Source organism: Leopardus geoffroyi, chromosome C1, assembly GCF_018350155.1.
Source record: "Leopardus geoffroyi isolate Oge1 chromosome C1, O.geoffroyi_Oge1_pat1.0, whole genome shotgun sequence".
In the NCBI taxonomy this organism is placed as follows: Eukaryota; Metazoa; Chordata; class Mammalia; order Carnivora; family Felidae; genus Leopardus; species Leopardus geoffroyi.
The window spans coordinates 77,508,336-77,535,936 of record NC_059328.1 but is presented as its reverse complement, the minus strand read 5'-3'; the positions used below and the strand labels follow the sequence as shown (position 1 = coordinate 77,535,936).

The 27,601-nt window shown below is 36.9% G+C and overlaps 1 protein-coding gene across 5 annotated transcripts; it reads right to left on the bottom strand.

Moving 5' to 3' along the window:
- Nucleotides 1-441: 441 nt before the first annotated feature.
- Nucleotides 442-27,601, bottom strand: CDC7 (cell division cycle 7). 5 transcript variants are annotated; one of them, XM_045478256.1, is made up of 12 exons: nucleotides 27,465-27,601; nucleotides 26,547-26,741; nucleotides 18,297-18,380; nucleotides 16,265-16,400; nucleotides 13,009-13,102; nucleotides 12,781-12,923; nucleotides 11,166-11,415; nucleotides 10,467-10,562; nucleotides 9,519-9,697; nucleotides 8,582-8,664; nucleotides 5,758-5,907; nucleotides 442-2,209 (listed from the first exon to the last, which is right to left on the bottom strand). In XM_045478256.1, exons 2-12 carry the CDS (start codon nucleotides 26,659-26,661, stop codon nucleotides 1,815-1,817), a joined length of 1,725 nt encoding a protein of 574 aa, XP_045334212.1. In that variant the 5' UTR covers nucleotides 26,662-26,741; nucleotides 27,465-27,601; the 3' UTR covers nucleotides 442-1,814. The 5 variants fall into 5 exon arrangements, with proteins under 5 accessions (XP_045334212.1, XP_045334211.1, XP_045334213.1 ...); XM_045478255.1 differs by having other exon boundaries at nucleotides 26,547-26,724; nucleotides 27,465-27,578; XM_045478257.1 differs by lacking the exon at nucleotides 27,465-27,601 and adding an exon at nucleotides 27,193-27,347.

Sequence of the window (27,601 nt, the reverse complement as noted above, 5' to 3'; positions counted from 1 at the left end):
AAGTCGGATGCTTAACCAAGTGAGCCACCCAGGCGCCCTGAAATGTTCTTTCTTAGATATTAAATTCTCTTAGAGAATGTCTCCTTCCCTGCACTTTTGGTAGTTAAATTTTTCTTCGTTAATTTTCTTAGAATATGTTAACTTGATTGTGAATCACACCAAGAAAATTTTTTTTAGCTAAGACTTCTTTCTGTTACTGAGATGACTTATTGTTTTACTATTTTGTGACAAATTTCCTATAAATGAGGTCAATGAGCACCTTTTCTATAAAACAATCTACTTCCATTTTTCATATATTTGTTGAGCCAGGTCAATTTTTGTTAATCTGTCTACTATTTGCTGGAGAGACAGCATTCATTAGTCTCAAGAGGAAAATATTTCCAGTGACAAATGTGTTTTTAAAAAGAGGTATTTTTCAAATGAATAGTTTGACATAAAAAATAGAAAAGAATAACTTTATTAAACATACAAATTCAAGAACATTCAAGTTTTTTTTTTTTAAAGATTATAGTATGAGAAGAGCGAGTACATCAGGTAATGGCTAAACATATGCCATACTTACCAGAGTAGGTAGACACACTGACTTGAATGTACAAAATAACAAAATGTTCTGTATCCATAAGCTGTTTCTATATTCTATCCTTACTAAATGGGAAACTTCTCCGTGGATCCACACACCCAAACTTATTTCCCACAAAGAGTTTGATATGCTGTCACTGATATATATCATTTTGGAATGTAGTAATTCATAAGTCTCTACCTCTGGTCCTCTTCTACTCTGCCCACTTGATTATCTCTCTTCCCAATCAGCCCAAGACTGTAGTAATCAATCTTCTTTGAGCAGGAGCAACTTATTTATAATAGGATATAGAGATCCTGATGGCTCCACTCAGAGGAAAGACTCTCCAATAATATTCTCAAAGCTGTATTCACTTTTCCTTTTAGCAGCTACCTAGTTACACCTAGGATGGTGAGAAAAATAAAAGCATTTTGGACTATCAGTCTTCACCTTGGCCCTGCAGCTTTCCTTTAATCAATCCGTGTATGCATGAAGTACCCAACTGTAAACACGTGCAATATTTAACAAAGCACACAGAAACTTTGTGGAAAGCACCATGTTATTTTAAGGGAGAATTTAGGTGCGGGTAGAGAAGGCAAGAAAATCAAGAGAGAAACCATTAATGTGGCAATTCACACAAAAAATACTTTAACAAAATACATTAAAAAATGGATAAATTCAATTTTAAGTGGTATTACCTCCAACATTTTCTCATTAGTTATTTTAGTGTTCATAAAAGGTGTAATATATGCCTCTAGAAGAGGAAATGATCGCCTTTACCTATAGAATGGTTAGAGCACCAACACCAGGTTGAGTTTTCTAAAAGTACACATAGCTCATTGCTTAAAGAAACCAATAAAGTAAGTCTTTTGACTCATTTAGTCCCCATTACATCCATTAATTTTAAGATCACATCCGTTAATTTTAAGATTTGTACCTCAAACCTCTATGTACTAAGGCTAAAATAGCTTCTTTCTCTGCATATGGCAGTGACAAGTAATTAAGGAAGCTGAAGATCTAGTTCTACTTGGGTAGATCTAACTCAAAGACATGTAGTTAGCCCTAAGAACTATCCTAGGCATCTTTGATCTTAGTCCGTATTTCAGCATTTGCCAGACAGCAAATACTAAAATTTTAAAATAAATTATTCATCCTGCCCTGGTCTCTAATCAAGAACTTATGGCTATTACAAAAAACTCTTTTTCACCCCATCTCATAATACACAATAGCAAACATTATAAATAAGGAACGATAATCACAAGCTCATATCTTTAAAAAAAGGGTGCAACAAAGCCTCTTCAGCTGTTATTCTTGAAGCTGGATTTAGATCTAGAAGTTTATCAAGCAGGTCATAAGCTTCATCAGGTACCTCATTCCAGCCTGCTAAATTGGTAGTATCTGTATCCAAACCACCCCCACAGCCATTACTGTCTCCTTTATACAATGAATTTCCTGAATGCTGTGCTTCAGGTGTTTGTATAAGGTGAGAAACTTTATGGTCAGTCTTCTCTGAAAATGTTGGGTCACGAGAAGCAGGCCCTTGTACATCGCTTGTTAATTTCAGAGTGTTAGAATCTATACCTCTGAGCTTCTCACAAAGTTTTCTCAAGTCTTGTGCTGGGACTTCTTTGCTACACAATATCGACTTGCCTAAAAAAGAATAAATACATGTACATTATTTGAGTATACCAGAAGCCTCTCTAATGGGAAACATCCATGCCCAATTGTGTGCTTTGGGGATATATCTGCCCTGCATAAGAGCTAGAGTACCACATGCTAATATTTGTGTCTTGTACTACATAGTTGAAGGTCAAATCATAAAGTGGGCGGTGGTAAGTAGAAAGCAGTGACTTACTAAGCTATGTAAGGGACTCACTTGACTATCAACTCCTTCAGCTTCACCATATCCTTCTGTAATCTTTCCTCAGCTGCAGCTCCTGTTCCCTCTCCCCCTTCCTAGCTTTTACATTCCTCTGGCTATATGGTTCCTGTCTTTGCCTAGGATCCCCTATGCTCCCCCATGTGCTCAGGATACTCCAACTTATATCCTCACTCAGCTTCAGGCCTCTGTGAGGCCTGACACTCTGACAGACTTGAACATTCTAAACTTGTGTCGCAAACTGTGAAAACTTCTATTACTTTTGTTAGCCTGTATTGTAACTGTAGAGCTGTCTCCCCTACTAGACTCTGAGCTCTTTGAAGACAGGGTCTATTTTATTTACTTTTGAATCCTCAAAGCCTAGACAATGTCTAGTACATACTAGGTCCTCAATTAATGGTGGCTGGACTGGATAAAAAAGCTCATTGTTCAAGTATCACATCCTGACAGATACTTGGGTCCTTGACCGACCCATCTGAAACAGCTGAGCCCTCTTCTCTCCCTTTCTCCTTTTATCTTTCTCAATACTACTCATTTGTCTGACAGATTTGTCTCCCCAGCTAGAATTTAAGTTCTGTAAGAACAGATTCAACAATACTACCTGGGCCACATAAAGTCCCAATAAATGTTTCTGAATGAGTTAATAAGCCAGATCTTAGTTTTTAAAAATATAAATGTCTCTGAAACAATTTCATGACAGAATTATTCACATATGGGCAAAAATAAGCTAAGCACACAAACAGGCAAAAGTGTATTGTATTTGCCTTATATATTTTCTTATTAAACAGAAATGTGGCTCTAAACAATGGAGTAGCACAGCATACAGATTTCTGGGGTACATGGGTTGTTAAAAAAACAATCTAGCTCTGGATGCTATAAAGTTACTTTTATATGTCCTGATCGAACTACTGGATTGGGTGTTCTAAGGCAGGGAAAGAAGGGAGCAGGAGGTGGCAGGCAGGGAAGAGACCAAGGAAAACAAATGACCAAAAACTAAGTCTGCTCAGGATACAACATGGCAATGCTTTTTTACTCTAAATCTATTTTATCATTCTTATTCTCTCTAGAAAATTATAGGCAGAGGAGAATAGTCATATAGTTTTATTCATTAATTTATAGGCTATGCTGAAGTTATGAAATAATTAACAGTATGTATTACAATATCTCCCTAAGTTATACAACATGCTTAAATTTTTTCACATGATCAAAGGAGGGCTCATTCAGGGAAAATACATTCAATCAAAATATTTTGTTACAGACCAAGTGTCAGGCATTTGTTTTAGCTCAAGGTTTTTCTTTTAAATTTTTTATTAAAATTTTTTTTAGGTTTATTTATTTTTGAGAGACACAGAAGAGACAGAGAATGAGCAGGGGAGGAACAGAGAGAGAGGGAGACACAGAATCTGAAGCAGGTTCCAGGCTCTGAGCTGTCAGCACAGAGCCCAATGTGGGGCTCGACCCACGAACTGTGAGATCGTGACCTGAGCCAAAGTCAGTTGCTTAACTGACTGAGCCACCCAGGCGCCCTTCATTTGAATTTATTTGATATAACGAGTCCTTGATGACAATCCACAGTGGGGCCAGGTCTAGGTGTTGAGGACAGTGAGGCATGTTATACACAAGAGAAGTACAAGTACTCTCACTGCTAATCCTAAGCAAGTCATTTCTTTAGGTCATAAAGGAGAACACAAAGGTGACATGAAGTTTTGAGTCCTTCTGTATTCAGCCCAAAGTTATAGTAAGATTTAACTGAAACAGCTGCAGAAGTCATACTAATAAACCGAGACAAAACTACATGGCATTATTAGTTTCTGAGAACAAACATTATGATGATAAATCTTTAAAAGCCTAGGCCTGCTATCATGACACTTGCCCTTAAATGCTTTTGCATCACTTGTTGTGCTTCCATTGTTGGTCCTCATTATAACTTTGACTACAGATAAGGGAGAGTTAAGCTCTTCAACAAAATGTTTTGATGTCCATTCTCTGATAAACTTCATAAACTTCTCATGAAGTTTTTCAACACTAGACGAAAAGTTTTCTCAATCAGTTGAGAGTAAACATACTCACGTAAGAATACAATTTCCAAGGTATCAATCCATCTTGCTTTCCATTTATGGTCATTTTCCCTTTGTGTATGTGTATTGTTTCAACCTATTATCCTTTGATAACATTTTCTTATACTAGGTGCAAGAAACTGAGAAGTTGTGGATTGACTTTGCTGAAGAAACACTTTTTGGTAAGCCTCTGTCACGGAGCTTTCTTCATAACCACCACCAAGCTTTTCTGATGGATTTGACCATAGCAATGCTGTCTAAGTAAGGGGCAATCATTTTTGCAGTGGTTCTTAGAAGTAGTTCTTGGTTAAAATCAGTTGTTTTTCCAAACTAACAAGCCTAGGCCCTTCCTATGTATCATATTTTCCTGAATCTTATTTCCCAGGAAGGAGTAGAGTCAGATAGGCATATGTATTTAAGTTCTTTAGATAATTCTGATATGGACCCGATTAAGACCTACTGATCCTGGAGCTGGGCACAAGGGCAGCCCAGCTACTTACGAAGTGGGTTGTTTGAAATGTTGTCCCACAGGGGTATTCTATATTGTGTGGTACAATCACAGCCACCCACTTTGGAAAATATTAACTATAACTGTGCATGGAGAATAAACACAAGGTGAACATGTGAGTTAAAGTCATTGGCCAGAACAATGTTGAGAGAATTCACAGGTGCCCCATGAAGTCTTAGAAGTATAAGAACTTGTGTAACTAAGGAGATGACTTCCCACAACATATTATTTATATGCTTAAAATAATACTCCACCAGCAAAGGTGTTCTGCACATTTCTCTTCCTTGCTCCCCTAACCCTAAGGAACCTAACAACCCACATTTTATTATCTTCCCTACTGAGTCCTTATTATTCTGTCTCATAATTAACTGTTTACTTGTTAGTATAAACTAAGATCAATTAAGGCAAGCCCAAGAACACCTGATGCTTAATAAACATATAATAAACTAAAACATATACTATTAGAAATATTTATGTAATAAAGTCAAACCATAACTACAGGGAGTTAAGATTTTATTCCTTATCCTTTTAAGATTATAAAGTTGAACTTTAAAATATTTAAATAGCACTTTGTGCTTGCTGAGATTAAATGATTATATAGAAGAAAAATGGATAAATTATTTTCTTACACAATGCTATTAGTTTTCAAGCAACAGAGAAATTTTCTACATAACATCAGAGAATTTCTTAATAATTTGATTTATAGGAAATTAAAAAAGGCATTTCTTTTGTTCTATAATATAAAACTGCTTACCAAAAGTTTTAGCTGCTTGGATAGTTTCCCTGGATCCACGAATTGTCATAATTTGAGCCAAAGCAGTTAAATCATCACTTGCTTTATAAAATGGATACCGCCCACTAAGCAAAGAAAGGAATATGACACCTGCAGACCACATGTCAATTGCTGTAACAGAAAACAAACTTTAAAAAAAATTCCGTATCTATAACTTTATCATCAGTAGTCAATTTATATCATTGTTACATCCATAGTTCTCAACCTTTGCTATGCAAATCTTGAGCCTTAAAAAACATTCTGATGTCCAGGCCCAATCCCTCAGAGATTCTGACTTAATTATGGAGTAGGGCTCAGGCATCAGAATTTTTTAAGTTCCTCAGATGCTTAGAGTGTAATACCATGATTGAGAAACCGTAGTCTAACATCCTTAATACAAAATACAATATTTTCTTTCTTGAGCAACATGTTGGTAAGTTTAAAAGGACATTTCATCATTATAAAACACTAAGTAGATATGTACTTTGTAAGATCAAAAGAAATCCAAAAATAGCTACGTGGAAAAATCTGGATGTTCCTCAAGAATTACGCACCATAGTGAAAGTGGCTTATTTTAGTGAAAAGTACTGAATATTAGAAGCTTTTCTTCAGCCAGGTGCTCACCCTAACTTCTGCTATACAATCTTTAATCTCTAGAATTCTGACAGTTAACATTAAGACTAGCACAGGTTCATGTTAAACTAATTTTTTCTTTTAGGGACATCTCTCCTAACTGCTGACCCCCCAGTATAACCAAGTTACTTGCTCTCCATTACCTTGGCCATTGTATCACCTGCCTTTCTTTGTTCCCTCTGTAGCTCTGCCTGCTCCTTCAACATTTTCCCCACCCCTTAAGGCTGAAGTTCCCCGCAGTTCCAACCTCTTCCCTGGACTGACCCCATCTACTTCACAGCTTCAACTATCTTTTATATACTGATGACATTTAACTGTATTTCCAGCCTAAACTTCCCTAAGTTTGACTTTTACTCTGTTGGACATCTCTATCTTGGTGTCCCCACCAATATCTCAAGCCAATTATGCCTCAATCCACCTTATCTTTCCCTGTAAACCAGTTACTTCTTTAGTCTCCCCCTTGGCTACTGATACCCATTCAAGTCCCCCAAGCTAGAAATCTGATAAACATCCTGGGTGCCTTTTCCTTCACCACCCCACACCCAAATCTCACATCCAGTTATCCAATAAGTTCTGCCTTTCCTTTACCTTTCTTTTCATTCCTATTACTAGTGCCCTCATTCAGGCTTTCATCATCTCTCACCTGGACCACAGCAGGCCCCAACTCTCCAAAACCTATGCTGTCTGCACACCTGCCAGAATAATGCAGTTAAAACATAATTATCAGGGCATCAGGGTGGCTCAGCTGGTTAAGCATCCGACTCTTGATATCAGCTCAGGTCATGATCTTGCAGTCTGTGGGATCAAGCCCTGTGTCAGGCTCTGAGCTGACAGCATGGAGCCTGCTTGGGATTCCTTCTCCCCCTCTATGCCCCTCCCTTGTTCTTGTGCACGTGTGCTCTCTCTCTCTCTCTCAAAAATAAGTAAATAAGGGACACCTGGGTGGCTGACACCGGCTCAAGTCATGATCTCACAGTTTGTGGGTTCAAGCCCAACAATGGGCTCTGTGCTGACAGCTCAGAGTCTCGAGCCTGCTTCCGATTCTGTGTCTCCCTCTCTCTATGCCCTTCCTCCCACTCATGCTCTGTCTCTCTCTCTCAAAAATAAACATTAAAAAATAAATAAACTTAAAAAACATAATTATTACCATCTCTTTCCCTTGAATAACTTCCTAACACCTATAGGATACAGTCCAAGCTGTTTAACATGTGTGATCTGACTTGCCTACCTATTATCAGGTTTATTTCTCACCATTCCTTCACTTCCATCTTACATTCTAGCAACACTAAACTTGTTTCCTATTGACTAGACTAGACCATGCTGTTTCTTCAGATTCTCTGCTCATGCATCAATGCCAACCACCTACTCCAATTTAAGTTCTCTTCTCAGTGGTTTTCTCTTCAATGAACTTCCTTCCATATTCCCTTCAAAAAGGAATAAATATCCCTAAAATACCTATATAAAGATTTACAATCATGCTCAACAGGTTACAATTATTTGAGAGTATAAGCAGATAATTTTTTTTTTTTTTTTTTGGTATCATTAGCAAGTACAGAATACACACAATGGACGAATGCATTTCTTTCAAGTCCATTATCTAGGGGAATGGCAGGATTCATTTATTCAATGAGATTTTTCCTGGGTTCTGGCTCATGACAACTTTGGTAGATTCTAGATTTTTTTCCTTTTTCAAAACTCTTTAACTCTTTAATTCTACTGTATTATTTTCACAATAACAAAAAATAATTTTAATCAAATACACAATCTTATGTGCAGTGCAGCACAGAAGACTTTTGGGGGGTACTGGGCAAACAGATAAAACGCTGCAAGTCTTAAGTTAGCAAAGACTACTAAACACAATTTTTCCTCTACAAATATGACATTAACAAAATTCGTAGCAAAATCATCTTGTAAATAGATAAGCAAGATGCATTGTACACGAAAAAGTCTGTTACAAGAAAAAAACAAAAAAAAAGCAAAAACAAACCCAACACTAGGAGTAGAAATTTTCAATAGCATTATCTCAAAAATGGGACTGCCACACTGCTAGAACTACTTACATAACTTATTAAAAGCAGAAAAACTTAATATTAGTAAAACATAAAGGTCATAAAATAAAATATACCTGGGATAACCAATTCTAATTGGGTTCTGTATTTCTAGTGCAACATACCTGTGGTTTGATTGGGGCACTTTGTCAAAACCTCTGGTGCTCTGAATCCTGGTGTACCTGCCCTAGGGGCAACCTGTTGTCGCCTTATGATGACGAAATAAGAGTTTTCTAGTTATGTTAAAGTTTAATTATTTAAGACCAAAAAGTAACATTTATCTATTTATTTCACAATAAGTTCTGCCTTGATATCTATATAAATAAAAGTTATTTATAAAGCAAATCATAATCTAGTGTGATGAAAATCCTAGATTCTGCTTCCTACTGGTCCCTCCCCCACTCCCCACCCCTCAAGTTACCAGGCCTTATTCCAGAAAAATTTTAAGGTAACTTCCAGGTGTAAAAGGAGGTAGCAGATTATAAGAACCGTAAGAGAAAAGTAAAATACACCAGAATTGAATGCAATAGAATTCAGAGGCATAAAAATCACTTCTGTTTGGAGTGACATTAGAAAATTAATTTGACATACTTATTGACTTATATACTTAAGTTAATCAGGAAAGGCTCAAGAAAGCTCATGCAAGTTTTGAAAGAAAGGGAGGAATTTATGAGACTAAGAGTAGGAGGTGGGAGTGAGAGAGACACCCTATTATTTGGTTCTGATTATTCTACACAGGCGGGAATAAGGTAATGAAAGATTAAATCAGCAAGTAAAATGTGCAAATCCAAGGTTCCAAAGAAACCATCCCTGCCCCCACCAAAATTACTTGCATACAAGAGCAAATGTGTTTTCCAATGAGCAATTCATGTCAAATGAACACTAGATGACAATAGTTATCATTTGCTCATCATCGTACCTCTCCACATTAGTGTCTGCGTAGTTCACAGAACCGTGTTGTTCTCTTCCTTGCACTAAATCAACTGCCCACCAAATCAATGCAATTTCTAATCATGTCTGGCAGCATGCTGATGATTTGGTAGCAGCATTAAATCACATTACCTTGAAAGGCAAATGCTGCAAACTTTATCTGTTGCATAGCAGTCACAGGTCAGGCTAGCTGGGCAAGAACTGGCAGTTTTCCTCATCACACCACTAGTCATAACTTTTGTAGAAATAGGCTTCTTTTTTGTTGCTAACTTTCTAGATAGTACATCCACAGTCTTTGACTGCTTCATAAGCTGTAAAAGAAAAGTCGCATTTCCTGTTTCTGTGATATTTAACCTAATGCCTTCAAATGCTAGCATGGCAAAAGGTAACAGTAGAAACCTAACTTTTAAAAGTGCTGAATGTGCTGTTGGATTGTAAGTAAACAGTTGTCTATTAAAGTATTTAAAATCTTTTTAGTTTTCTTCTGTGGAATAAATGTATTAAAATTTACTAATCAGTCCTCAATTGGTAAATATGTGACTTACACTTTATTAGAATTTTTCCTGATAGGTTACACAAGTATAACAGTTACGTTCTAGTGTCTAACTCCATTTCAGAACTGTAAACTGCACAATTACATTGGCTAAAATCAGTTTTAATTTGTTGCTTATGCTATCTAGCTGTTATAGGATATCGTAAGTCAATTTAAAACCGTTTAATATTGATGACAATTTTGTAAACTTTATAAACATCTTTACACCATCAACTGTGTGTCAGAAATGTGTTAGTTATTAGGAGCTCACATCCTAGTAATGAGAGAAAAGGCCTTAATGTTCTAAATGTTCCTTTAGAAAACAGCAACAACAGCTAACCAAAAATGATGAAAAATTCCACCAGAAAAGTTCAGGAAAAAAACTGGAGAAAATAAAAGTGTTGACAAGATGCTCAAAGCAGTAATACCTTCTGCCACAGCAAAACTCTACTTTTAAAAACGGAGTAATAATAAATGCTAGTCTACCAATCCCTAAATTCTCTTCAGTGTACTGACTGATGATTGCACTATTAAGCTACATTACTTACTTTCACTGCAGGGCTCTCATGTGAAATGGAGCTGTGTATATTGAAATTTCTTTCTCCAAAAACAGAGCGCTGGACAGAAAGGCCTACAGATCCCTCCTACAATACCAACAAAAACAAGGAAAATAAGGATTATATCTGTAACACTTTCTGCCAGCTGTACTCTGCCAGTTTTGAAAGAGTTAAGTGACATGAAACAAAAACAGCTGCATCCAAGTCATTCTCAGGCACCAAAACACTTCTGTGAAAGGAGAAAATAGTCTAGACAGAACTCTTAACACCCATATAACTGTTACCATAATCCACAAATATATATATAACTAAAAAATTTAAAAACCACCTGCATGGATGTTACATTTTGCTGTGCAGCTAAAATGGAGATAGACACTTCAGAATTTTTCCCCTATAACTGATGTTTTCTTTAAAAAAGGATAATTAATCTGAACTTTATAACATGCAGGGAAAAATTATTTTCCATTTTTGTTACATAATGTAACATTACAGAGACATTATAAATCTACCAAGTAATTTGTTTTGAAACGATCTATTATAAATCTTAGTGGAATCTAATCAATTGAATATGTAACAAATGTAAAAACAATTTTTTAATTGCAAGTATTATCCTGGTATTATATCTCCCTCTGTTGGATAAAGAAGTACATTTCTAAAACCGTATTAATACTTAAATAAAAGAGGTAGAACCTTTCCATCTTTTCCTTGTTTAATCTGACTTTGTGCATTTGTATAGGGCCTTTTCACGGTCTTCATGGTAGGCTGCTGATCGAGCTCCTTAGGTGCTGCTGGGCCACTCAAGGAAATCTTGTTTCCTGTGATTATATGGGATTTATTTTGTGAACAACTCTCCTGTTGAGCTTCAGAATGGACAAGTTTGAGAAGCTCTATTTTGGTATCATGGGTTCCTTGGGCCAAACCAAAGTCTACCAATGCATACCTAAGAAACAAAAGCAAGCATTTTTACTTCTTTGTAACAACTAAAGCATAGTAACATCATAATATGCTCTAATCATATTTACACAAAAAGTATAATTCTTTAGGGGATTAAGAATTTATAACATTCTTGGGGCACCTGCTCAGTCGACTGAGTGTCCAACTCTTGATTTCAGCTCAGGTCATGATCTCCCCATTCATGAGTTTATGCCCTGCATCAGGCTCAGTGCTGCCCGCAGGGAGCCTGCTTGGGATTCTCTTTCCCGCTCTCTCTCTGCCCCTCCCTCCCACTCTCTCTCTCTCCATGAATAAACGTTAAAAAAAAAACAATTTATAACATTCTTGAAAAAAGACAAGAAAAATGAGTTTATAGCCAAGGTAATGATATAAAAGCCAACTAGGCTTGAAAATTAAGGAATGATACATCCCATACACACACAAAAATCTTTCTCCCTTTTCTCCAATGGCCTGTGCTGACAAGACAGACAAGGACTGCAGGATATAAGCCCAATTCTTTGTTCTCTTATGATGGTTAAGATGGCATCACAGTAGATACTTTTTAATTAACAAGCTTAAAAGAAAAATTAATTAAAATCATGGGTTTAGGGGCGCCTGGGTGGCTCAGGTTGGTTAAGCGCCTGCCTCTTGATTTTGCCTCAGGTCATAATCTCATGATCTGTGGGTCTGAGCTGCACATCGGGCTCCCTGCTGCTTGGGATTCTCTCTCTCTCCCTCTCCTCTCTGCCCCTCCACCATTCTTGCTCTCTCTCTCAAAAAATAACCTTAAGAGAAAAAAATAAAATAAAACCATAGGCTTAAAACTTGATTCAATTAAAGAAAATTAAAGAGAAAAGTCAGAAGTGTAAAATCCAAGAAGTTATAGTTCTATACCTCCTACCACTCTCAGTAGGATCCATCATATAATAAACAGTATTTAAGCCAGGTTTTCAGCTTTACAACACCTCTATCAGTATAAAAAACATATATGTGTATAAACATATACAATACAAACTTACATAATAACAGAACTTCAGTGTTGAAACAGGAAATTGGCTATCATGTGCTCTAATTCCCTCATGAAGCCCAGAGATAAGAGAAATGTGAAAGTTAAAAAGGCCTATACCGTTTTTAAGTTTATTTTAGCTAAGTGCTATTTCCACTGAACCATGGTGTATCTAATAATGGACACTGCTTTACTAATATAATTTTATCTTTTGTTTCACTGTATTTCCATTCCCCAACCACAATGAAAATTTAAAACAAAAAAATCTGTGCATGGCTGTTATAGTATGTTCTCTATCTCCCAGGTGAACCCCATAGCACAAATTCATTCAAGTGTAAATATCTTCTAGTAACTTTTCATACTTACTTTTTTAGGCGCCTATTATATAAAAAATTGCTGGGTTTAACATCACGGTGAACAATACCAAACTGATGAATGCGTTTCAAAGCTCTGAACAGATTAAACATATATTCCCGTACTTCTTGAAAAGAAAGAGAATTCAAAATGTCCTAAAATAAAGTTATGAATAAGATCATAAAATTGCTTTCAATTAAATATTTAGCCAATAAAAAGTCAGTAAGTATTAAAACCTACCAAAAAGGACTCATGCTCCAGATACGGCATAGCAATAACCACATGATCATTTTTCCTAAAGCAGTATTTAACTCCCATGACATTGTCTTGCCCCCTAGTGGAAAAATGCATAATGAACTTTAAAGGAAAGGTCAAATGAAATGAAACCTTATGCTAAGTTTCTTTAAAAATGCAACTTTAGCTATGCATAAAATGCTGGAAAACTACTTAAAACTACTCTCTTGTATGACAGTATACATGTTTAACTGACTTGTACAAAAATAGCACCATTTATGAGGTTAGTATAGTAATTCAAACATGAGATCATTAGTTTTAATTGGAGAAGTAACAGAATGAGAAGGACAAGATGAAAAACAATAATGAATTAATAAGCCTTTGTAGCAGATAAAATGGCAATAGTAATCAGTAAGTTAATTAAAAAATAATAGCTAACATTTATTGAGCATTCACTATATTTGCCAAGCTTTGATCTAAGTAAGCAGTTTACATCTATTAACTAATTCACTTAATCCTCACAACAGCCCTATGAGGAAAGTGCTATTATTTCCTCCCCCCTTTTTTTTACAATTAAGGAAATTAAGGCACAGAGAGGTTAAGGAACTTCCCCCCAAGTTAAGTTAAGGAACTTAACTAAACTAGTAAGTCATGGAGCCAGGATCTGAATCCAGACAGCTTGCTCTAGGTCTTATACTCTTAACTACTATGCTATATTGCATCATAAAAGATGAAGAAATTAACTTTACATGGTTTTGAGTCAGTAGAACAACATGGATACCACCTAAAAATGTAGAGAGATCAGGAAAAGAAGCATCAAAAACGAAGACCTCCCTCTTTTTGATAAAAAGTTCTAGATACAGAACTAAATCTTATGTGAGAAGTGAGAGGTCAGTGACAGTGCTTGTGGAGAAGTGATACCTAAAGCTGTGAAAATGATTACAGAGAAGAGCAAATTAGCCTTGGAAAATTGCCAAGTTGGAGGGCAAAATAAGGAAAAAGGGGCAGAGAGCCCAGAAAGGGATGTCACCCAGATGAGGAGTTTTAAAAGAAGTAGTCATCAGTATGAAGGTCATAGAGAATAAGGACTGAGGGAAGGCTTTTAGTTTGGCAAAGAGGAATTAACTGGTAATTTTTCTGAGAATAATTTAAGTGGAAAGGAAGAGGCCAAACAGGACTTAAGAAGGGAAAATAAGATACACTGGAAGTAGAACATACAATTTGCCTAAAATATCTGGCAAAGAAAAGAAGAAAAACCAGTGTGGGAGCTAGAAAGGAAGCAAGATCAGATAAAGACTTTTTTTTAGCATGAACTTTTTTTGAAGTACATGGAATAGAAAAGTGGTAGAGAAAAATATTTAAAACAGGGAAAAAGGAACAATTTTATTCAAGGGAGTAGAATGTATGTAATTATGCCTTACAGAGGCCATCTCATCCTTTTGTCTTCTCTAATAAACATAGGGGCAAAACAAAGAAATAGGATTGTCCATTCACTCAATAAATATTTACTGGGCACGGTTATTTGGCAGACAGTATGTTAGATATTAGGGATGGGAAGGTGAATTAAACTTAACATGATTTCTGCCCTCATGGAGTTTACTATCTAATGAACAGTAACAGATAATAAACAAGGCAACAAAGGACAGATTATGAGGGTTTTGAAAGAGATCAAAAGGTGCTGTGACAATAACAAACAGGTGAATCTAATTTAATCCAGATGACATCTTTGAAGCTTGCTCAGATCAGAAAGATCAGCCCGCAAAAACTGGGAGAGGACTTAGTGACCAGGGAACTGTAATGGGTAGTGACCCTGAGATGAGAAAGCTCGAGACAAATCTGAGGGAACTAAAGTGACTAGAGCACAGAGAGGGAGGTGGGAAGAGTGCATCATATAAGGTTGGATTTTTTTTTTTTTTCAAAGAATACTGGGAAACCACTGAAGGATTTTAAGAGGGGGAAATAACAGTATACAATTTATATTACATACAAATTTTTATATTTCAAAGATTACTCTAGCTGTTCTGTGACCACGGGATTCAGGGGGAAAGAGAAGAAGCAGGCTATTGTAGTAATCTAGGTTTGGTCTGAGGTAGTGGTTGATAAAATAGACATGAATGGGTTTTTAGATATATTTTGGAGGCAAAAATAGCCAGGACTTGATGATGGAGGCTGAGATGAGCAGATGAAAACAGGCTGTTGTAGTAGGCGTTTTTGTGGGGGTTTTGGCAGGCAAAGGAGTATTAAAATTTAATTTTCAGCACATTAGGTTTGAGATAATTATTAGGTACTCAAGTAGAAATGTCAAATCAGTAGGTGGGTATATACAAATCTGCAGGTAAGAGGTCTGAGGCAAGATATACACTTATGGGAATCACTATCATACACTTAAAGCCACATGGAAATACATGATACTACCCAGGGAAGAGTACAGAGCAAGAGAGCCTAGGATAAGGCACCAAGAAACTCCAACATTTAGATGTCACGTAGAAGAGGAAGAACTGGCAAAAGATATTGACAATGAAAGGCCAAATAAAGCAGGAAGAAAACAAGAAGTATGTGACAGTATAGAAGTCAAAAGACATTGGTTCAAATCAATTATGTTAAACTCTGCCTAGGGTTCATGTGAACAGAAAAAGAAACTGGCAAGATGGAAGTCACAGTGGACTCTTATCTAAAGTGGTTTCAGTTTAGTATAGAGAAAAGTAGACACACGGTGAGAGTAGTGAAGGTAGGGTATGGAAGTGAAAATAGTATGTATAGATCATTTTTGAGAGGTCTGGCTGGGAAGAGCAGCAAAGAAATGAAACAGCTGGAAGAGGGATGGCAGTACAGGGGAATAAGAAATACTAGATCATGTATGTTTGGTGTTAGGAATGACCTAGAAGAGAAAGACCAATGGGAAAGACATGCCAGATGATTCTGCTGTTCAAAATAAAATATGAGATGGGGCTGTCAATAGCTGGGGAGATGTGAAATAGAGGAGTTCCCTACATTTTAAAAAATATCTAGACCACGGTTTGACTTGGCAGGAAGATTAGAAAAAGTGGTCAGAGAACAGGAAGTCAAGCTGAGCCTCAAGGATAATCCATTCTAAAAATATAAATTTAATTAACCATCCCAACATTAGAGGAGGAAAGTGCTACCAAACTGCAGACTCCTGACTGAAAAATATATTGAATTCATGGACAATCTAACCACCCCTGTTAGATATCCGCTTAAAAATCTTAAATATACAGGCAGTTCAGTTAAAGATAATGCATACCCAGCCACTGTTAGGCACTGAAGTTCAGCTGCAATTCTTACAGGATGACTTGTTGGAATTAAATGTTTCAGAGCTATTTTCTCTTCAGGTCCTACTTGTAACTGTGCTGTGGCCAAATAAACAGAGCTAAAAGTGCCTGTAAAACAATGTATTCAATTTTTCAATATTTGGTTTTTAAAAATGTTAATGAAACAATGCTAAAATAGATCCTAAAACTGGAGCCCATGAAATTATCCTAATCTATCATTAATATATTTAAAGATATTATACACGAAGAGAAAAAACATCTAAAAATAGGACTTCCAATTTTTAATAAATTCTTAACTGTCTTCAATTCTTTAGGGGATATATTAATTTACCAAAGCTCTACAGTAAATCTGCCTGGGTTAGCATAAAATATTTCCATGGTCATGATCCATTCTAGCAAGTATTTTTCTATAGTATTGTCATTTGAAATTACTTCCTTTAGAGTTGGATACAGGTCTGTTAGAAGTAGACTTGTTAATAGTCTTGGGGGGAAAAAAACTACAAAACCACCTGGGCTTTTAAATTTAGCATTAAACTAAATAGAAAAAATAAAAGAGCTGGTGGTCAGTTAAATTTGAGAAAACTGAGTTAAAACAAATTGATAAATTTCTTTAATACAAAAATTTCCAAAGCTAGAGCTTTGTGTGCTTTGTGTGTTTAAGTACATCACAAATAACCAAAAGGGAGCCATACATACTACATTTTCCAAACTTATTTAGCCTTAGAACATCCTTCTCCCCTCCCCCTCTCCAGGAATAGCTATTAATGTTAGGAGGACAGCAGTGTTTTCCAGAACAAAATTTTTGAACACTAAGTCAGTGTTCAAAAAAGGTAAAGATGTAAAGATCTGCTTCTTACATCCCAAAACATCTCACCTTCTAATTTTTTTGCCCAATGACCTAGGCTTCTTTGTGTTTGACACTTTTCATTGTGAAAAGCAAACAATGAAGTAAATGGAAGCTTTTTTGTTTTTAACTATTTAGGGGGGCGCCTAGGTGGCGCAGTCGGTTGGGCGTCCGACTTCAGCCAGGTCACGATCCCGCGGTCTGTGAGTTCGAGCCCCGCGTCAGGCTCTGGGCTGATGGCTCAGAGCCTGGAGCCTGTTTCCGATTCTGTGTCTCCCTCTCTCTCTGCCCCTCCCCCGTTCATGCTCTGTCTCTCTCTGTCCCAAAAATAAATAAACGTTGAAAAAAAAAAAAAAAACTATTTAGGCATTTCCTAACATAGCCACCAAAACCTTTTATTATCTTTTACCTTCTCATTCACTTCACATCTGATAAATTCACCCTTCATTTAATCAACAAGACTGCTAGTCTCTCAATGACATTTAGGTCAGTATCGACATAGTGACCATCTTATAAATATTGTTACCACTTGATTTCCATCATTTTGTCACCTTAGACTTCTCTGTTTCAACATACAGTTCTACCTAACTACAACAGAGAAAGAAAAAGGAGGACTTTCCTTGATCAAATTCCCCCACATGAATCTTAAATTTTTCATTTTCAATAATTATCCTTAACAATACATTAGTATATCAACACTTTTTTTTTTTTTCAACATTTATTTATTTTTGGGACAGAGAGAGACAGAGCATGAACGGGGGAGGGGCAGAGAGAGAGGGAGACACAGAATCGGAAACAGGCTCCAGGCTCTGAGCCATCAGCCCAGAGCCCGACGCGGGGCTCGAACTCACGGACCGCGAGATCGTGACCTGGCTGAAGTCGGACGCTTAACCAACTGCGCCACCCAGGTGCCCCAACACTTTTAACGGTATAACAGCATAAAGATTAAAATAGGACTATTCATTTTACTGTAAATATTTATTCTTTCATTCTTTCCAGGGGAAAAAGAAAACCTGATGTCATAATTAGTAATATGACCATGATCTTATTATTTTAAAAAGTATATACTTTTCAAAAGGAAATAGTAATGAAAATCAAGATTATACAAAGCAAAACATAAGGGGAAAAAAACTTATAAATAAAGTAGATCTCTAAGTTACCTTCTCCAATTTTGTCCTTAATCTTAAACAGATTACCAAGCTGTGGTACAGCTTCATAAAGCTTCTCAATATCTTTTTTAACACCTGTCAAGGAAAAAGAATTTATAGTTATAATTAATGAAAGTATATTTTATACTGTAAGTTAAAAAACCTCAATGAAATAAATTCTAAAACGTAATTAAAAAGTTAAAAAGTAGCTATAATAAACCTTAAAATCATGATAAAAATATTTAAAACCCTGTTGAGTTGCTGTAACACACTTCTTGAAAAAACATAAAACTGTTAAGTCCCAGAATCACACACATCAAATTTCTATTACTCAGAATTATATTAACAGATACACTGTCACTGCGTAGAGTACAACACAATAAAGTAGCTTAATTTAAAAAATAACTAAACAATTTGTGCTGTGATCACTAGATGGCATGACAAGGACACAATGTAATCTTCTTGAAAACTATTTCTCTTCCCCAAAGATACAAAATCTTACAAGCTTGGGAAAGTTTTATATATTGAGTATTCACAGTGTACCCTCAGAGAGAAATTCTACCAAAGCTCTCAGGAATGTTAAAAATATTTTTTAAAAAACAAAATCCCAATTATCAATAGTATCCTTTATCCTTGAGACCAGATAAGATAAACTGCTACTTTTAAATACATATAAACTCTTTACAAAAATATACATGGTTAAAATAAGAAAGGCAGTAATACCAAATGTGATAAACTACTGGATATAAAAGAAAACTACATACTTAAGAGTTATCGGATTTTATTACAGTATCTAAGACAAACATCAGCTACTTTTTAAGTTATAATAGTAATAATGTAAATAACGTATATAACAGTTTAAGACATTTTCAAACCACTTTCACATGTATTATCTTTTCAGATCTTCACAACAGCACTGGGATACTGGCAAAACAGGAATTATCCTGATTTTCAGATAAGAAAACCCTATTTAGGAAAGTGAAATTATGTGTCCTTTTAACAAACACTGTGTTTTAAAAAGTGCTCAGGGTCCTCTGGGTGGTCTAGTTGGTAGGGTGTCTGACTCTCAATTTCGGCTCAGGTCATGGTCTTGCAGTTCATGGGATTGAGCCCCGAATTGGGCTCCATGCTGACACTGTGGAGCCTGCTTGGGACTCTCTCTCTCTCCCTTTCTGCCCCTCCCCCACTCTTTCTCTCAAAATAAATAAATTTTTTAAAAATGCTCAGCGATGGGAATGTTAAAAAAAAATTAACAAATTTGGTGCAACTCTTGTTCTCTAAGAGCTTAGTCTAGTGGAAAAGTCAGGTGTTAAAAGCTCTGAATACAAGACAGTAACTATAATAATATAAGAATGCATATGTTACTAGATATAAGGAAGGGGAGGGGAATGAACACAGCAAACTCCAGGTGACAATTAAACTGTGTTTTGAAGCACTCACCAAGTAGAAAAAGTGGATGAAGGCATTTTACGAAGAAGGAACTATGTACACAAAGGCATGGAAAAGGAAAAAGGCATGGATTATTTTATCCAAGGGGAGAGGTAGGTGAGGGAGGTAATGAAATTCAATGTGGCTGAAGAAGGGAGAGGGAAAGAATGCAATTGAAAGCCATGGAAAACTTTTAAGCAGGAAGATGACAAGTAGAGGATGAATTTGAGGGGGAAGAAGAACATTAAGAGCTGGAAACTAAATAACAAGCCAAGATCTAGTCCAAGAAGATCTAGTATTCTTTCCACTGTATCAATCCATCTAAGGAAATGGGAAGAACTTACTTTCCCATCTACTTCATGGGTAACTGGAGAAGCTTCATGGGTTTCAATGCACAAGGCAATACTAGAACAGTAATTATGAGTACCGGTTTTGGAAATGAGAGGACTAAATTAAAATCCTGGCTCCATTATTTACCAGACTAGGTACGACTTTCCTTGAGCACACAGCTTATTACTTTGAGCCTCAGTCTCCCCATCCACAGAAAAGGGGTAATAACTGTACCCATGCCACTGAGATACTGTGAGGATTAAATGAAATAATATACATAAGAAGTTTTTAACACAATGCCTGACACATAGCAAATATTAAATAAAAGTGGTAATTCTTACTGTTGTAGTTATTAACATTATTTCTTTAGCACTTTTGCTTTACCCTTTACTTGAAATCTTTTTCCCTTATTATTTCATGTGGCTGGCTCAAAGGTCAGTTCTTCTCTGATATCCTATTTAAAACAGCATTCCTCTCATTACCCTGTTTATTGTCTTTGGAGTGCTTGTCCACTATAAAATCATCCCGTTTATTTGTTTGCTCTCTGCCTCTTCCCACTAGAACATAAGCTCCACCAGTACAGTTCCCTGTGTGCATAATTCACCACAGTACACTCAGCTCCTAGTTAGAACAGTGCCTGGTATGCTTGTTCAGTGAATGAATTATTACTATCATTATGGGCATTCAGAGATAGCTGAAGGGAAAAAAAGCAAAAGTTTAGACGTTACAAAAGAGTGAAGAAGTCAAGACAGTAGCAGCTACCTCACTATATGCTACCACACTACTTCACTCTAGAAACCAAAACCAAAGCCAGGGGGGAAAAGCCAGCCTCTAGCAGTCATTCTTGCCATAGTCAATTATAATCTTTCTTAATGGGTGTCAATTCCAACCAGCTTCAAATTCCGGTGTTACAGGAAAGGCACCATGAAAGGGTAATAAAAATGATATATTCAATTTTACATTACATGTCCTTGATTCTGAAACACAATTTTAAAAACTCTGAAATTGGGATGCAACTTACAATTATTGTCAGCCAGTATCAATGCTTACAGAACAGGTATCAGTGACTTGACGAAAATCTAAGAAATCATAAAAGAGCATTCACATTTAACCCTTTAAGAGCAAACAGTTGTAGGGAAAAGTGGTAAAGGTGATGAAGCAGAATCAAATGTAGGCCAGCTCCACATAATTGGGCTCTTATGAGTGCATTAACAAATGGTAATTAAAAAATGAACTCTTCAAAGAAATTCTGCATCATTAACGTATAGAGAACATTATGAGGGGGAAAATGGGGTGTCAATGAGTGTGACTATACTCAAAGTGACTCAGAAAAGAAAGATGTTAAATATTTAATTTCCTTTTTAATTATGTACCTGAGATATACAATTATTTGTCTAATTACATCCAAAAGAACTCTTTCAAAAAGTATAAAATAAAAAATTCTAGGTGATAAGAAAGCACTGTGTCATAGTATAACTGGCAGCATTTCTGAGCAGCAGATAAAATGGGGTTATCTAACAATCAATGGTATTTAGGGGCACCTGGGTGGCTCAGTCAGTTAAGCATCTGACTCCTGATTTCAGTTCAGGTCATGATCTCACGATTCATGAGTTCAAGCCCTGCATCAGGCTCTGCACTGACAGTGCAGAGCCTGCTTGGGATTCTCTCTCTCCCTCTGTTTCTCCCCTATCTGTGCCCTCTCTCTCTCAAAATAAATAAACTAACTTAAAAAAAAATTTTTTTTAAATCAATGGTATTTATATACAATGAAACGTTAAGAACCCTATCTGTAGTCTCTTTACTACAAAATGTATTGAAGTGTTTGTGTGGATGTTTTGTTGTGTGTGTGTATATATGAGAATACTAAAAGCTCTGTAGTCATATGATACAGAGTTGTGCTGTCTTCTAGTTTCATGTAACTAAATTTATTTTTTAAAGATTTTATTATTATTATTATAGTAAATGTTTATTTTGGAGAGAGACAGTGCACATGCGCAAGCAGGGAGGGACAGAAAGAGAGGGAGGAAGGATGTGAAGCAGGCTCTGCACTGAGAATGGAGAGTCCAATGCAGGGCTCAAACTCAGGAACTGTGAGATCATGACCTGAGCAGAAGCTGGACGCTTATCCGACTGAGCCACCCAGGTGCCCCTTAAATTTAAATTAAAATTTAAAAAAATTAAAAATTTCCTGTCGTATTAGCTATAGGTGACAACATAGAAACATTTCCATTATTACAGAAGGTACTATTGGGTGCTGAAATAGAAGAAAACCCAGATTCAACTCCTATCATTAAACCACATTAATACTCATTTTCTTAACCTGAAAATCAAAGGGGTTAGATTAGATGAATTTTCCTTTGAGTTCTATGTTTTGGAACTTCCCTTTGTATTAGCATGAGCTGGCAGTCAGTAATAGAGACACTGGTTAACTATTAGAAATCACCAGAGAGGAAATACATGTAATAAGGAACTACTGTAATACACAAGCCACGTGAAGGACTATGTAAGCTCAAGGTGTTTTCATGCCACTACTAACTTGCTAGGCACTTACGTATCTTTTTTTTTTTTTTTTCAACATTTATTTATTTTTGGGACAGAGAGAGACAGAGCATGAACGGGGGAGGGGCAGAGAGAGAGGGAGACACAGAACCTGAAACAGGCTCCAGGCTCTGAGCTGTCAGCACAGAGCCCGACGTGGGGCTAGAACTCACGGACCGCGAGATCGTGACCTGGCTGAAGTCGGACGCTTAACCGACTGCGCCACCCAGGCGTCCCGGCACTTACGTATCTTTACAAAACTCAAAATATGTTTATATTAGTTTCCTGTCACTACAGAACAACTCTGACATTTTCAAACAACAGTAAAACTTTCTGACAACCAAACTGAATGCAAAATCCTCATTTCTGAAGGAGATGAGAGTAAATAGCAAAAGAGAACATTAATGTTAAATGACAGAAAACACTACTCAAGGCAGAGACGAGAATGAATATATACTTTGAGCATCAGGGGGAAGATGCTGAAAAGTCTACAAGCCAAAAACATTTACATGCCTATACTTTATTTCTTCTTTAAAGTTTATTTATTTTGAGAGAATATGTGCCAGTGGGAGAGGGGCAGAGAGGGAGTGAGAGAGAATCCCAAGCAGGTCTCTGTGCTGTCAGAGCCAAAATAGAGTCAGATGCTTAACCAGCTGAACCACCCAGGCGCCCCTAAATGCCTATACTTTAAACATGAAGGTCTAGGCTTCCATTTTGAAATTTTAAGGAAAAATATTTTTCCTGCTACATAATATATCCAAGTGGCTTTAATACTATGCTCTCAACTTTCATCATTGCTGGCCTGTACCATCTATTCGTAACACAGTACCCAGAGTAATCCTGAGAAAGCTAAGTCACCATGTCACTATTTTGCTCAAACCTAGTAAGAGTTTCACAGCTTGCTTCATATAAAGGTGAAGCAACTACCTCCTCTCCTCATACCTCTCTTTGCCATCACTCCCATCACCCTCCAGCCTCCATTGACAAGGACCTGGATAAGGCCTTGCTATTCCTAAATGCTAGGCACACTACCATCTCAGGGCCTTCTCCCTTGCTGTTTCCTCTGCCTGGCATGCTCTCCCCCATATATCTATGTAGCTCATCACTTTACCACCTTCAAGTCTTAGTTCAAATGTTACCACACTGAAGTCTTCTCTGACCAATTACACTTCTTAAAAATCACAATCTCCTACTCCAACACTTCCTATCTCCACTTCCCTTCTATATTTTCTTCACAATACTAACCACCTTTGAACATATTATTTCTTTTATCATCTATCTTTCCAGTAGATTGAGGGCATTGATTTTTGTCTGTTTTATGCACTGATTTATTCCAGCACCTAGAAAAGTAATTGCACATAATATTTAATATTCATCATATAAACAAAATGTTTTCAATAACTTACAATGGAGTAAAACTGCCACTCTAGGAATATATGTGATGCTTATTCTGAAGCTTTGTGTACTGACTTACATCTCTTAAGCTAGGAAGATCATATATTTTAGCCCAAACTTAGGCACTCTTGAGAGTGAAAGGGGACACTAATAACAATTACAATGTGACAACAGGCATAAACTGGATCTGTCCCACACAAATCCTACTATAACCCATTTTAGTAGCAAGAGTTAAGAGCATCCATATAACACATCACAAGCGCAACTTATAATATAGTTCAACAATACAGAGGAAAGTAAACATTAGATACAATATTATGCCCAGTATTTTGTTCACTGTGGCATTTTTCTTAATAGGAAAAAATGGAAAACAATCTAAAGGTTTACTAAAAAGGGTAATTAAATAAATTGTAGCATACTATGCAATGAAACATTAGCCAGTCAACTTAAACCAAGCTGTAGATAATTTACATAAGAAATGTTCAAGTTACATATTGCTAAGTAAAAAATAAAGACTAGAAATAAGTTGGTTACGATCCTAATTTAGTTTTGTTTGTTTGAAATGTATCTCATTATGCACAGGATGACTAAAGGACTGTAACAAAAAGTCAACGGGGCAATATTTGTATAATAATGTATAAAATTTGGACATTATTTCCTTACTTGAGTTTTCTACACTTTTTAAATTTTCATCAATAATCACAGACACTTTTTATCAAAAAAAAAAAGAGCTACAAAAGCTGACATATCGTAAAACAAAGGGCCGTGTTATTCGTCCATTACACTAAGTATTTTACTTTATATCCTTGCCTTAAACCATTCATTCATGTATTTTTAAGCACCTACTCTGTGGTGGATACTATTAGGTTCTGGGAATACAAAGATATACAAAAAGGTCCTACCATTCAAAAGTTATTCCATCAAGAGAAAGTGAATCATATTAGCTCATGAGACAGTTATGGGCCTGGATATCATTAGCTTTACTCCTTACTGAAGTTATTTTTTATATAACCTTAGCTTTTACTAAGCATCATATTAAAAATAAGTATGAATAAAATTTCAGCATGTTTTATGAGTTATTAAAGGTACTGCTTATAAGGTTCAATGTTCTGTTACATAAAAGTCACAAAACTTTAGAAATTTAGACTACAATTCACTTTACTCTTTATTTCCCAGATTTTCAGAATATTAGAATAGTAGCTTTCACCTGAACATAATGCTAAAGCCATGTCGGATTCATCTGTTCATACACTCTGCCTAAAGCACAAGATACACCAGGAGCTATAGAAGATACTGCCTTCAAGGAGCTTACAGTATAAATGAAAAGACAAAATACACAGAGTGCTAAAAGATACAAGAAGGATAACACAATGACTGTTGTTATTGTATTATGGGTCCAATGACACAGGAGAAAGCTGAATTGTGAAGAACAGGAGAAATGGAAGAGGGACAGCAACCATGAAACTGGATGAAGTGGCATTTTAAGATTATTCTCATAGCAGTGTACCAAATGAACTGGAGGATGGAAAAGAAGTGAAAGCAGGAAGTTTAGGTAAGAAACTTCATCGTAATCAGGAGCATGGTGTAAGAGAACAGATTACTGTGGTGGAAGTAGGAATAAGAAGCAATGCCATACATATTAAAAAAGAAGTAAGATAAAGTTGGATAATTTCTTATGAGAAGCAAATATAAATCATTAAGTCGAAGACAACTCTAGAGTTTTTAAGCACAGGCAACTGGAACAACTGGGACATTAGAAAGGGTACTCATTTTGACACCAAAGAAGAGTTTAAGTTTTAGTCAGAAAGCAAAAGCATGTGATAACATTTTTCTAGAGTGTTGTTAAAGTCTGTTTTGTAGTGGATAAATAGATCTCGTGGATAGAAGGTCAAAATTAGTATCTTCTGGACAAGCAAAACATGCTTAAAACAAAGATGGAAAAGAAGATTTAGCTATCTTTTAGGAAAAAGGAAATGGTCACCTGGAACTCCTCTATTTAACAAATATTTATTAAATGCCTATTATGTCCCAGGCACTGCTAGAGCAGGAATGAAGGTGCACACATTTTAGTGTATAAGATCAGGTATTGTTTGACCCGCTCCTCACTTCAGGGTCTGGGTTAAGGTCAAACAACACTGAGATGTACACTGAGATACAGTGCTTTTGTACTGCTACATATATTTCATTATTTATTTGTCAGTGAATTCTGCTTTTCAATACTTCAAGTGAAAATTCCTCCATCGTTGATTTCTAAATCCAAGTTTAATGCAATATGAAGACAGATAAGAACAGAGATCTGGGAGAAGAAATTCTAGTTTGGGTATCAACAAACTGTTCTTGGATAACCACCAATGTTTAGACTCTAGCAACTTCTGTAAAACGACATGGATGGATTACAATCCTTCTAAAATGCAATCCAATCCTAAATCTAGACCTCAGGAAGCTTTACTGATATGTAAAACACTCCCATGTAAACATACAACTCACTTTACCATTCGGGAAGTTCCTTTTAAAAAAAATAACCGAAATCACAGAATTGTTGCCTGCACATCCTTGGAATTAAACACATACCTGGTAGTTTAAAATTCTGCTCATGTTTTTTTAACGAGCCATCCGCCTGAACCTGGTCACGCTGGGGAGAAAAAGCCATTGGTTCGTCCATCTGAATCCCCAAAGATGCCTCCATCACAAAACAACTGGGATGCAAAATGCCAGCTAAGGGGTCATGTCCACCGGGGGAGCAAAGCAGCTGTGAAAATTAGAATACTGGAGAAGATGATAAGTTTAAATCACTCACTGAACCAAGTAGTAAAAAAACGCCAGTCCCCACAGGGGCAGATATTTAAAAGCGCACCGTATGTCTAAATCCCCAAAGGGGGTAAAACTGTGGGCCATTTCTAAGGATTACATTTGCTTCCCTTTTACCTTACAGCAACACAGGCGGGAGGAGGAGGGGTGCCGAGGGGAAAATGTTCTAGTCAGGGGAGCCGCCTCGGCGGCCGGCGGCGGAGCTAAGGGTGGTGGCGGTAACTGGGGGGGCAGCGCGACGGGACACAAGCCAGCTGGAGAATAGGGGAGCAGGGGCGGGTACGGTAGGCCTTATGGGGAGAGCGGTTTGACCTGAAGGAAATTAAGGAGGAATGAGTACTGAAAAGGAGGGACAGGAAGTTCGCTCAAGGCCCCATGCAAGTTGATGGAGAACTGATCCGATACTGGCCATCAGCGGAGGGGAGAGAAAGAGGGAATGAATGGGATCCTTCTGGGAGCACCGGCCGCGAGCTCAGCGGGGAAGGACCTTCCTCCTTCAGACCCGAGACCCAACGGGATGCTTAGTGCGCAGGCGCATGACTTTCCCGCCGTGGGTCAGCGGGATCCGAACAGGGGTGGGAGGATGGGTTACTGCGCTGCGACAAGACCGAAGTCACGATCCAGAATTCGTTTCTAGTCCCTCAGAATCCCGCGCCATGGAACAAACCGTCGGAAACTCACAGTTTAAGGGAATACGACTTCTGTGGCTCCCCAGCTGCCTGGGTCGCCGCTGCCAAGAGATCCCCACCTAGCGACTCTGCCAAAAGCGCCTGCGCAACACTTCCCGCCTAGCTGCTTCTAGTTGCTCATGCGCACTG

Excerpts from the sequence above, each read along its gene's own strand:
- CDC7 (XM_045478256.1), bottom strand. The coding sequence starts at position 26,661 with ATGGAGGCATCTTTGGGGATTCAGATGGACGAACCAATGGCTTTTTCT. Across the intron at positions 11,416-12,780 it reads TATAATAGGCGCCTAAAAAA|GTATGCATTGGTAGACTTTG; the intron begins GTAAGTATGAAA and ends TTTGTTTCTTAG. Across the intron at positions 9,698-10,466 it reads ATGAGAGCCCTGCAGTGAAA|CTTATGAAGCAGTCAAAGAC; the intron begins GTAAGTAATGTA and ends TTTCTTTTACAG.